General features: G+C 42.7%; 1 protein-coding gene across 1 annotated transcript; it reads right to left on the bottom strand.

Moving 5' to 3' along the window:
* Positions 1-4,962: 4,962 nt before the first annotated feature.
* tlr9 (toll-like receptor 9) lies at positions 4,963-9,695 on the bottom strand. Its single transcript, XM_067999081.1, has one exon. The coding sequence runs from the start codon at positions 9,680-9,682 to the stop codon at positions 6,557-6,559; it is 3,126 nt and encodes a 1,041-aa protein (XP_067855182.1). The 5' UTR covers positions 9,683-9,695; the 3' UTR covers positions 4,963-6,556.
* Between the last annotated feature and the right edge of the window lie 3,198 nt (positions 9,696-12,893).

Genomic DNA, 12,893 nt, shown 5'->3' with positions numbered 1-12,893 from the left:
AAATTCACAAGCTTTCGGAGGCTTCCTCCTTCCTCAGGTGAATGTCAAGAAACCCTTGAACCTCTCGCATTTATAAATCACAGAACAATACCTGGTGATTACAGACAGTCTTTTCAACTGCCCGTTGCCAAGGAAACCAAAGTGTTCAGACAGATAGGTGTTACCTACAGGGCCACCGAATATACAAACGGCCAGAACAAAAAAAAGAAAGGCAGAAACATCCGGAAGGAAAAGACAGCAATTGACCCGTTATTTTCGTTGAGCAGAAATTGATAGCCAAGTTCCGCACCCATGAGGACGGCCTCAACCGGGATCTTGGGTTCATGTCACGCTACACGTAACCCCACCAGCGAACAAAAGTTATCTGTTTTTAATATAACGGGTCAATTGCTGTCTTTTCCTTCCGGATGTTTCTATGTTTCTGCCTCTCTCTTTTTTTGTTCTGGCCGTTTGTATATTCGGTGGCCCTGTAGGTAACACCTATCTGTCTGAACACTTTGGTTGCCTTGGCAATGGGCAGTTGAAAAGACTGTCTGTAATCACCAGGTATTGTTCTGTGATTTATAAATGCGAAGGGTTCGAGGATTTCTTGACATTCACCTGAGGAAGGAGGAAGCCTCCGAAAGCTTGTGAATTTTAAAATAAAATTGTTGGACTATAACTTGGTGTTGTAAAATCGTTTACAATTGTCAACCCCAGTCCATCACCGGCATCTCCACATCACTCTGCAAGTCATAAGCCCTGAGATCAGGAACTTCCTCTGTGAGGAGCTGTGGGTGTTAACACATCCTAACGTTCTTGGGGAAACAGTATATGAGTAATTTGAGACATGATATGTGGTCAGTGTAGCCTGCTTGGGAGGAACAGGTGACTTTGGACCTATGGTTCCCACAGCTCTCCACCACTGGGGTTTTCCTCGTGTTATTTCTGGGTCTGTTGTAGACTAATTGAGAGAGATTGATTGCTATGATTAGTAAATAACTCCATTATCATTGTATCATGTGTCTACCAGGATGGTAGAAGGCGAACTAGATGGACCTTGGTCTTTCTTCACCTAGCGATTCCTACATTCTCTGCGGTGCCAGCGTGCGTCACTACACCAACACACTACTCACCTGATCAGTGCCACTTCTAAACACAGAGATATGTTGGCATCAGAGGAGGTGTTTAATTCTACGTACTTGAAGGTCTGGTGGGAATAGTGATAATGCACTCTGAAGTATATTATCGCTGGGTTTTGAGGACAGGGCATTAATCTGAAGGAACTGCCTTAAGGATTGACTTACCTACATGTGATTTCTTTTACAATACCTGGGCATTAGTAGTTAAGTATTTACCATGTAAAACAGTGGCTGCCAGATTCACATAATAAATGGATTTTGTGCAAATCTTGCGTTCATTGAAGTAAAATCCTAAACTTAGAAATTACGCTGTGCGATATTACTGTGTGAACCTCGAGCGTGCTCAGGTCAAATTGCTGTGCCCTTCATTTTAGCAGAAGCATTAACCCATTCGTTTTAAATGGATTAACACCTCCATTAAAATAGTTGGGAAAACTATTTGACAGACTTTTAAGTCACACAGCACAATTTCTAGACATTTGAAGGCGGTGGCGTAGCAGTAATGGGAGAGGAGGGGGGCGAGGGGTGTGAATGGGATTCAGACAGATTCCATTCCTGGAACAGCTAGCCTGATGCGAAATGTTGTATCAAACCTGCCAGACTGGACATTGAATTATTGTAGATCTGATGTGGAAAGGCTCCACAGGCACTGGTATAATGGTTTTAAGATGTAAAGCAGACACTGATTTTTATACTTGATACTGTATTTTTTAAAAACTTGTATGTCTTGTACCTGTTTGATTTGTTAGTAATTCAATATCCTGGGGGGAAAAAAAAATCTGTCAAATTAGTTTTCTGGTCTTGAAGTTTAATGTATTTTTTTTTTTGCCTTTAGCGTCTTTATTCACAACTGAAATAAAATATATTTTTTGGTATTCTGTTGTCTTTGTGGACCTGTTGAAATACTTATGATCCTGACAGCAGAAGGTAGGACTGGAACAGTGACATACACTGGGGGAGTTCCCTATCTCGGCCGGGCTCCCAGGGGGATATTTCATGCTCAGAGGCCACGTGGGTTTCGTCCCTGAGGGGAGCGCAAAAAGAAAAGGTGCGTGGACCATGGGTGTTGAATTTCCGCGGAGTTTCTCCCGATCGTCCACCCCCGCTTCAGTAACACTGCGTTCTTCCAATTCTGGCCTCTTGCGCATCCCCGATTTCCTTCGCTGGCGGCCATGCCTTCAGCTGTCTAAACCCTAAACTCTGGAATTCCCTCTCTAAACCTCTCTACTTCTCTACTTCTCTCCTCTTTTTTTAAGAGGCTCCTTAAAACCTATCTCTTTGACCAAGTTTTTGGTTGCCTGCCCTAATATATTTTCATGTGGCTCGGTGTCAAATTTTGTCTGTTTAACGCACCTGTGAGGCATCTTGGGACGTTTTACTACGTTAAAGGCGCTATATAAATGCAAGTTGTTGTTGTTGAGCTGCTGAAACCCCGGAAAAATTACGTTCACGCCGTTTCTCCGGGGTTCCTGTAGTTATGACGGATGATTGGGAGAACCTCATCGGATGTTCAACTCTGTAGCAGTTTACAGCGTATGAGGCCATTCGGCCCATCGCACCTATGCCTGCTCGTTGAAAGAGCTAGCCATTTAGTTCTATTCCTCTGTTCTTTCACCATTATCCTTTTTCAAATATTTATACACTTTTTTTCTTTTTAAAAGCTATTATGGATTCTGCTTCCACCGTTGTTTCTGGTAGGGCATTCCATGTCCTAACAAGACTCTTGTGTCAAAATTTTCCTACCCAACCTCTCCCTTCGTTCTTTCGATGATGATCTTAAATTTATGTCCCCTTTTTATCTCATTGAAATCATCGTTATTTTGAACACCTCAATCGGATTTCTGCTTAACTTGACTTTCTTTGATGAAAAGGGTCCCAGTTTCTCAATCTCTCCTTATACCTACAGCCTTTCATCCCTCTTATTAATGAATCTATTTGAGATGTTTAAGATGATTAAAGGAGTCGAGAGGGCAGATTGAGAGAAGTTATTTCCTCTGGTGGGAGAGTCCAGAACAAGGGGGCATAACCTTTAAAATTAGAGCTAGGCCGTTCAGGGGTGATGTCAGGAAGCATTTCTTCACACAAAGGATAGTGGAAATCTGGAACTCTGTTGAGGCTGGGGGTCAATTGAAACTTTCAAACCTGAGATTGATAGATTTTTGTTAGGTAAGGGTCTTAAGGTTTATGGAACCAAGGCGGGTAAATGGAGTTAAGATACAGATCAGCCAGGATCTAATTGAATGGTGGAACAGGCTCGAGGGGCTGAATGGCCTACTCCTGTTCCTAATGTCTTCTACACCCTCTCCATAGCTTTGTCATCCTTCTTCTTAAAGCAGGGTGCAGAAAATAACAGCCTTGTTCTGGACTCCTGTACCAGAGGAAATAGTTTCTCTCTACCTGCTCTATCAACTCCCTTAATCATCTTAAACATCTCAGTAAAACTTTGAACTACAGCAGGGTGTACAACGGGCAGCCGGCATTTTATGTCCTCTGCCGGAGTTGAAAGTTTCACCCTGTGTTCCAATTGCAGCCTAACCCATGATTTTATAGAAGTTTATTATCTCTTTGCTTCTGTAGTCAGTGCCCCTTTTTATAAGACTTGGGATCCTGTACATTTTTTTGCTAGCAAAATGTAAAAAAAAAATGTCTGAGATCGTCCCGAGTGGTGGCAAGGTTGGGGGGGTGGGTCTGGGCCGCCCACCTGCGCAAACAGGCAGCCACCCCAGGTTCCAGGCGCGTGGAACAGGCGGGCGCCAAAGAAGCACCCCAGATGGCGCTTGCACCCGCCTGCCTCATGCCAATGAAGTGGCCTCCCACTGACCCCACAAACTCCAGCAGGGGTCAGGGTCGGTAGATACTGGCGGGCACGATTGCAGCGTGACCGACGGGAACGCAGCCCCTGGTATGTCAGGGCCTCGGCATTAATGGGCCATAATTTGCTGTCAAAATAACAGTGCGGCTAAGGGCGCTCGCTGTTATTTAAGTGCAAATCGCGCAGCAACTTCAGGCGAGGGGCAGATGCGCGGTTAAATGCGAAAACCCGGAAGCTGCTGACCGAGATGCGTTATTCCACCGTTAGTTTAGCAAAAACGGCATCTTGCCGTCTGCCTCACCGTTAAAATGTATTGAACGGCGTGAAGTTGTTGTATTTTCGCGGTAGATACGAACTAAACTCGCCACAGAAAGTTAGGGCTTGTCCATATCAGCCTAAGTACCTTCTTAATGACGTGATGATTGTTAATTACTGCCAAACGACCTCTTAGGCGGTGAAAATTACAAGTCTCACTCCTTCAGGTTTTAATTGTTGTTGAAAATTTAAAAAATAAAAATTTAAATTGCATTTTTTAAAACTTTTCCCGTCTCTCTTTGCTCTCTTAATCCAATCGTTCTTTCCCTCTCTTTATTTCTCTTTCTTTACCTAATTTGACATTGAATTCACTATTCTAACTTACACTTCCTGGTTCAGATTCTCTGCTGTTCATTTCACAGTTCTTCAATCTGATTGGTTAAGGAGATACCCAGTTGCTTGCCCTGTTCACTCTGGTCCCAGATGCCCCACCGTTTCCATCTCACACTTCCAGCAACTTGCAGTGGAAAGTATCATGGAGATTAAATGGGCAAAGGGCAAGTCTAACTAACGGCGGGCGCCATTCGTTGACTGGCTACAGGCACGATGGGCCGAATGGCCGCCTGTGCTGTACCTACTACAGCACAGGCGGCAAATTCTGGGTTAATACGTTCATTCGATTCTGCTGTGCAGCAGGACATGTTTATGAGATGGTAGAAAATCTGCTTGGTGAACAGAGAACGAAGCACACGTACAGAGATCAGGCAGTGGTTTGATGCTGTTCGTTTAATTTTTAAACATCCCAGAAGGAGTACATAGAAGGATGAAAAGGCCAATGATGACCATCAACATAAACTCAACAAAGCAAGATAGCTGCACTTCAACCCAAAACAATCTGAACAAAAATAATCCATGATTACAATCCACACCTACTTTTGTTCCTTAAGGAATCAGTGCACCATTTCCTCGTCTGTGGTGATTGCTCTGTAAATGTATGAATTCTGTGGAACTTGGAAGATTTCAATCAGATACATTCAGCCAAGAACCCTATTTGCTGTCACCAGAGAATGTTTACTCGCTGTCCATTCCAAGTAGGCTTTCTGAGGGCCTAAGGAGTCAGATCTTCAACTGACAATGGTGACTATTCAACATCAAATGCAATTGGATACGTAAAGAGATGAGTCTGCTACATTAGTCACACTTTCCCACTCCCCTACAGTACTGTTCACGTTTAACATAGCTTCAAGGAAAATTGGATGCTGCGAGGTGCTGGGCTAATCTAACAGAGCCCAAAGTCAAACTGACATAACAATTACAAAGAAAACAGAAGATGCCAATATAAACTACAAACAATGAATTCAAACTATTTCGTAAGATTACAGCGAACAAATAATTATTTTCTGGGCAGCTTGGGCTGTAGTGCGGAGGGATAGGACGATAGTTCTGAATGAGTTCTCTAGATCAACTGGGCTGTCTAGGGGAGGTGGTAAGCAGAAGCAAAGTTACTGAAATGCACTGACAGATAGAGGGTAATTTTGACTTTGGGTGATAGTGTAAAACGGACGATATTGATTCAGCCGCCCGTTATACACCTCTCCCTGTTTTCCTTTCCAAATAAGTCAATGGAACTATCAACCAAAGCCAAAATTACTCCCACAGTGCTTTGTATGACACACAATTTAGGCCAAAGTGCCCCTGGAATAATGACTTAGGGAGTGAAGTTCCTCCTTTGATAGTTTTAACAAAAAAGTTGGAGTGAATATTCATTTTAATTTCTCAGTAAAGTTATTGACAGGATGAATTTCAACTCCCTCCCCCTCCCATATCCATGGAATTCCAGACTGGCCTTTTATTAAGTTCTCTGTCTAACACTAGGACACTCTAACATACATTATTGTAGCAATTAAGCTACTCTGATTTAGGAATAGCTTTGGAAATTTAATATTAAACCTATACTACAAAATCAACATGAAAATAATTTTAAATAAAACAAATTTTGAACAATTTATTTCTCATCGGGTCTTCTCTTTTGTTCTCCCTCATATTCCCTTTTGTCACTGGAATATTCCTAACTAATAAAATTTATTTTAATATTTAAGTAACTTTTTTTCTTGACCTATGCAGCATTTAGGGCTCTAAAGGAAGTGAATTATTGACCAATGAAGCCTTGGTAGATATACAGGAAGTGAATTATTGACCTATGTCGCCTTGGTGGATATACAGGAAGTGAATTACTCAGTTATTATGTCCTAGTAACTTCTAGTGATGTGGATCCCTAACCCTAACCCTACTGAAAGTGTAAACCTATGACTCAAGAATTGCTCAGCTTGAGGTTACCAAGGTACCCTGCCCATTCTTTTTCTTCAAATTAAAGCTTTTGCCACAAGATGCTTTGTAAGCTATGTTCAAAGGGTAAAAAACTCTCACTGAAATTTGGATCATAGTGCAACCTGTTGTCTCTGGTCAATATTTTCTGCAACTTGAACCAGAAATAGGGTTCTGCGTGAGGATTATGGGGCCAACGTAAGACAGAGGCTTTACACAGTCTCTTGCGCAACTGCAAGTACTTTGACGTCCTCAAAGATTGATCCAGAAGAACCAGGACTATGACGTCCAGCTTCTCATCCAATAACCGCTGGTGTGCAATGAAGAAGGCCTGCCTTAACAGTCCACTTACAAAGTAAGTGCTCGTCAGTATAAAGATTGTTTTCCTACTTTGGTAGATAGCATCATACAAGTTCTCTATTGATGACTTGCCAGGAATCCAATCTCTCTCCTCAAGGCAAAGCCTGAAACTGCGTTGACCTTTCTTCTCAAGATTGACTACAAGCTCTTGATAGACCCAATCGGCTACAGCTTTATGCGTGGTGTCAAAAGCTATAAATGCATCATATTGCAAACTTTCTGAGGGAATTGTTGCACTGCCTTTCAATTTGGCAGCAAAAATATGGCAAGTGTACCAAAAGTACCAACCGAATAGCTTATTTAATATAGGTAGGACTGTGAAGATTATTGTTACCAGAGAAGACAAGGCAAAGCCTATACTGCTGTATCTCTTCTGACAGGAAAGGGGATCAGTCAAAAGAATGCTCTGACCCTCTGCAGACTCTGGAAACTCACACTTCCAACTGGTGGTGAGATGTGACAACGACACACTGGTGTCTTTGATGAAATGAAAAAACCAGTCAGCATCACAGGTACATCTAAAAGGATTGTTGCCTAGAGCTAACGCCTCTAAACTTCCCAGTAACTGAGAGGGGAAACTGTCTTTGTCTAATATTTTGATAGAATTGTGGCTTAAGTCAAGATAACGCAATGCTTTGACCTTAGAGAAAAAGTCGCTAGGAAGTTTTGTTATTTTATTGTTTCTCAGGACAAGTTTGGAAAATGTTTTGGAAAAGTGACACGGTTTCGTGGGCAACCTGTGGAGCAAATTATAGCTTAAGTCTAGAGTTTCTAGGTTTACCAGCCATGTTAGATTGTCCCAGTTGAAAAAGTTAATCTGATTGTTGTTGATGTAAAGTTCTTTCAGACTTGGTGGGAGTCGAACCATTGCTTCTGGGGGCACTGTCTTCATCATGTTGTTCGATATGTCCAGGACTGTTAAATTATGAAGGTTGTAGAAAAAATTCAAGTATGTATTTGCCCCACTTTCCCACATGATGCTCAACATGTTTCCAGAAAAGTTTAACATGTTCAAAGAGTTGCTGTGTAGCTCACTTGATACCCGTTTTGCTATTTGGTTATTTGCGAGACTTAAGGCCCTAAGAGAAGGGAGCCTCTTGATAAAGTCAAAAGAATGCCCCATGCCTTTCATTTGAAAGGTGTAACTATTGTAACTGATGTCTAAAAACTCGAGTGTTGGGACCTCGGAAAACGCCCCCGCATAGTAGAAATCAATTCTATTGTCAGAAAGATCCAAATACTTCAGCTTTTTTAATCTGTTGAATTGCTTGCCGTTCAGCGACTGTGTCATGTAATTGCAGGACAGTAAAAGGCACTCAATGTCTTCCAGCCCGTTGAAATCTTCTGGTTTAATATCTGCAATATTATTGGATGACAAGTCAAAGATCCTCCCAAAAGAAGAACATCTCTGAAAAGAAAAGGGGGCAGAAGGATTAACTTCAGTTCCTGTCTCTTCAGTATTCTCGTATTCACCTCTTCTTTCAGGGACCCGTTGTTCTTGATGGCTGGTGACAACGGAGTCCTTATTAATTCTGGTATTTTCAGGACCATACGGACTGGCGTCCCGCAGTGAAAAAGACACTTTGTTTTCGGACAGCCCAATATATTTCAACGACGTCATATTTTCAAAGAGCTTCAAGTCAATTTTCTGTATAAAATTCATTCGGAAGTTTACAGAGTTAAGTTTGGGAAGTTTGAGCAATGAGTGTATGCCACTTTCATCTAACATCTTAAAGAAATACCCATCTATCTGAAATTTCGTCAAAGACTTCAGATTCTCAAAAGAAGGAGGTAGGACAAGACGAGGAAAGGTTCTCTTAGGTGCGTAGTTATACATTAAGTTGAGATTTTGCAGCTTGGTCAAGTTTGCAAAAAATGTGGCCTTTTGAATTTCATAGGCAAGATAGTTGTCTGACAGATCTAAGGATGTTAAGCTTCCCAGGGGTTGGAATATCTGGTTTTCTAGGTGCCTAAGAGAGTTGCCCCTGAGGACCAGCTGCTTCAGTTGGCCAAGGTGGAGGAAGGCTTCTGGAGACAGATCAATGGATTTGTTGTCTTTGCAAGGGAAACAGGGCTGGGCAGCATGATCGCACCGCTGGCAGTTCCATGCCAGAGAAAGTTTTTCCAAATGATTGAGGTTTTTAAAATCCTCCGAAGAAATGTGCGAGATTTTATTCTCAGAGAGGTCCAGTGCTTTCAAGGATCTTGGAAGACCCCTGGGCACGACGGTTATGCTGTTAAAGCCTAGCTCCAGTACGTGCAGCCTGGGCATATTCTTAAAGGTATCCTCCTCAAAGATAAACGAAGTGTTGCACGGATTTCGGTAAAAGCAGTTTTTACTAATGTTCAGACTCTCCAGCTTTACCAGATTGGAGATATTGCTAAATTGCAGGTTGACTATGTTGTTGAGCGCCAGATTCAAGCAAGTGAGGGTTGCAGGCAGTGGTGGGACACTTGTTAAACTGTTTCCTGTAAGGTCGATTCTTTTTAACTTGAGAAGGTGAAGGAAGGCTCTGGATTCAATGGTCAATTTGCATTCTAGTCCAGGAGAACGCAGTTTCCCAGGGAAGCAGTTCTGACTCAGGTCAATCGCCTCAAGGTTTGGGACACCATGGAAAGCTTGGTTTTTGATCTCTTGTAGCGAATTCTCATTCAGCAGCAAGATAGTTGTATTTTCCGACCTGATTATTGGCACAGATGTTAAATCCCTTTTGCTACAATCAATCTTTCTGGACATCTTAGTGCTATCACAAGGCAGGTAGATTGGAAAATGGCACCAGGCAAGGTTGCAATTGAAAAGGACGAGCATTATTTCTCTCAAGCAATTCTTCCAAATAGCCTGTTGCAAAGTAAAATGAGAGTATTATCATTTTATTATCCTTCACCTTATAAAACAATGTTTCTCTTTGGCCTGTTTCTCCTTATCAGCTGTGGCTCAGTGGGTAGCACTCTTGCCTCTGTAGTCAGAAGGTTGTGGGTTCAAATCCCACTCCAGGAACTTGAGCACATAATCTGGGCTGACACTTCAGTGCAATACTGAGTGAGTGCTACACTGTCTGAGATGCTGTCCTCGGATAAGATGTTAAACCAAGGCCCTGTCTGCTCCCTCAGGTGGACGTAAAAGATTCCACGGCACAATTTCGAACAAGAGCGTGGAGTTCTCCCCCGTGCCCTGGTCGATATTTATCCCTCAACCAACATTGCTGAAAAAAAACAGATCATAGAATCATAGATCATCTGGTCATTATCATATTGCTGTTTGTGGGATCTTGCTGTGCCCGAATTGACTGCTGCGTTTCCTCCATTTTACAACAGTGACTACACTTCAAAAGTAGTTAATTGGTTGAAAAATGCTTTGGGACATCCTTTTTTTAAATTCGTTCATGGGATGTGGGCGTCGCTGGCGAGGCCGGCATTTATTGCCCATCCCTAATTGCCCTCGAGAAGGTGGGTGGTGAGCCGCCTACTTAAACCGCTGCAGTCCGCCAAAGTCGTGAAGCGCGCAATAGAAACGCAAGTCTTTCTTTTTAAAGACTTTAACCTAGATTTTACAGTGGTGCACCAGTGTAACTCCAGTGGACCATTCCTTGTGAGCTATTCTGCCTGCTGTCCACTTCACCCTGCCACTTTCGGGGGTTTCCCTCCAGAAGTGAGGGGGCGCAGAATGCTTCTGCGCAGATAACTGGAGGGCATGTTCTACTGCTTTGCAAATGATGGAATGCAGTCATCCCTGATGCTTGCCGCCTAGCAACGATGCACATTATGGATGCCTGTTTGGCCCTGCTTTCAGTGATGCTATGGGTGGCGGAGGAGCCATTTAAAATTTAAATGGCCAAAAGGTCTATGCAATTGATTTTCACTTTTTTTTTGAAGAAAATGTTTCTTCCTCTACTTTAGAAGGCAACACATTGGCTTTATCCATGGTACGCTGTGGTAGATTAGAGAGGAACTATTTCCTGTGGTGGGGGAGCCCAGAACAAGGGGGCATAACCTTAAAGTTAGAGCTAGGCTTTTCAAGGGTGATGTCAGGAAGCACTTCTTCACACAAAGGGTGGTGGAAATCTGGAACTCTCTCCCCCAAAAAGCTGTTGAGGCTGGGGGTCAATTGAAAATTTCAAAACTGAGGTTGATAGATTTTTGTTTGGTGAGGTTATTAAGGGATGTGGAATCAAGGCGGATAAATGGGAGTTGAGATACAGATCAACCATGATCTAATTGAATGACCGAACAGTCTCGAGGGGCTGAGTGGCCTACTCTAGTTCCTATGTTCCTACATTACAACAGTGACCACACTTCAAAAATACTTCCTTAGCTGTAAAGCGCTTTGGGACGTCCTGACGTCATGAAAGGCACTATATAAATGCAAATCTTTCTTTCTTATGTCGTTCTCCGAGGCTGCAGTCATTATCTGCCCCCCCCCCCCCAAGTAGAGTAAGCCCTGCAAAATAATTTAAATCATCAAAGCTGGGGAATCGGCCGGAGTCAGAGGCTTATCACATCCCCGAGAAAAATCTCAAAGCTCATCACATACAATGAAATGCAGCGACTCTGAGCATGTAGGAAAACGTGGCAGCTGTGTACCACAAAGTAAAATCCCACAAATAGCAATGAGATAAAATTAAGCTGTGTTTGGTGGGGTTGCTTGAGGGAGGAGTGTTGGCCAGGACACTGGGAGAACTCCCTTCTCTTCTTCGAATAGTGTCAAGGGACCTTTAGCATCAACTTGAACAGAATGTCTCATCTGAAGGGTCGTACTTCTGAAAATGCCCCCAGTACTTGGCTGCAGTGTCATCCTCTACTATCCTTTGAATGAAAAAGTTCTGCCTGACTTTCCTTCCTACTCCTTTTGGGCAATTGGGCACAGAAGTCAGGGCTGTTCGAACAATTTCTATCTATTCACTTTAATGGCTGGGAATTGTGTGTGACATGAATCAATCACACTGTGCTCTGTGTTTAAATGCCTAACATGCTCAGGAAAATTTAGTGCACCCTACTTTAGAAAGGATATTCACTCTTAGAGAAACATTTCCAGGTTGGCAAGATGTAATGAGTGGGGTGCCACAGGGATCAGTGCTGGGACCTCAACTGTTTACAATCTATATCAATGACTTGGATGAGGGACTGAATGTATGGTTGCTAAATTTGCTGATGACACAAAGGTAGGTAGGAAAGTAAGTTGTGAAGAGGACATAAGGAGTCTGCAAAGGGATATAGACAGGTTAAGTGAGTGGGCAAAAATTTGGCAGATGGAGTATAATGTGGGAAAATGTGAACTTGTCCACTTTGGCAGGAGGAATAGAAAAGCAGTATATTATTTAAATGGAGAGAGATTGCAGAACTCTGAGGTACAGAGGGATCTGGGTGTCCTAGTACATGAATCACAAAAAGTTAGTATGCAGGTACAGCAAGTTATTAGGAAGGCAAATGGAATGTTGTCATTCATTGCAAGGGGAATGGAATATAAAAGTAGAGATGTTTTGCTACAGTTGGTGAGACTACATTGGTGAGACCACATCTAGAATACTGTGTGCAGTTTTGGTCTCCTTATTTAAGAAAGGACATAATTGCTTTAGAGGCGGCTCAGAGAAGGTTCACTCGACTGATTCCTGGGATGAGGGGGTTATCTTATGAGGAAAGGTTGGACAAGTTGGGCTGTATGCATTGGAGTTTAGAAGAATGAGAGGTGATCTTTTTGAAACATATAAGATCCTGGGGGGACTAGAAGGGGTAGATGCTGAGAGGATGTTTCCCCTTGTGGGAGAGACTCGAACTAGAGCCACAGTTTAAAAATAAGGGGTCTCCCATTTAAGACGGAGATGAGGAGAAATTTTTTCTCTCAGAGGGTCTTGAGTCTGTGGAACTCCCTTCCCCAGAGAGCGGTGGAGGCAGGGTCATTGAATATTTTTAAGGCTGAGTTAGATAGATTCCTGATTAACGAGGGAGTCAAAGGTTATAGTAGGTAGATGGGAAAGTAGGGTTGAGGTCACAATCAGATCAGCCATGAACTTGTCAAATGGCAG

The sequence above is a fragment of the Heptranchias perlo genome, chromosome 17 (genome assembly GCF_035084215.1).
Source record: "Heptranchias perlo isolate sHepPer1 chromosome 17, sHepPer1.hap1, whole genome shotgun sequence".
NCBI lineage: Eukaryota > Metazoa > Chordata > Chondrichthyes > Hexanchiformes > Hexanchidae > Heptranchias > Heptranchias perlo.
The sequence above is the reverse complement of the archived record's forward strand: the minus strand, read 5'-3'. Positions and strand labels throughout refer to the sequence as shown.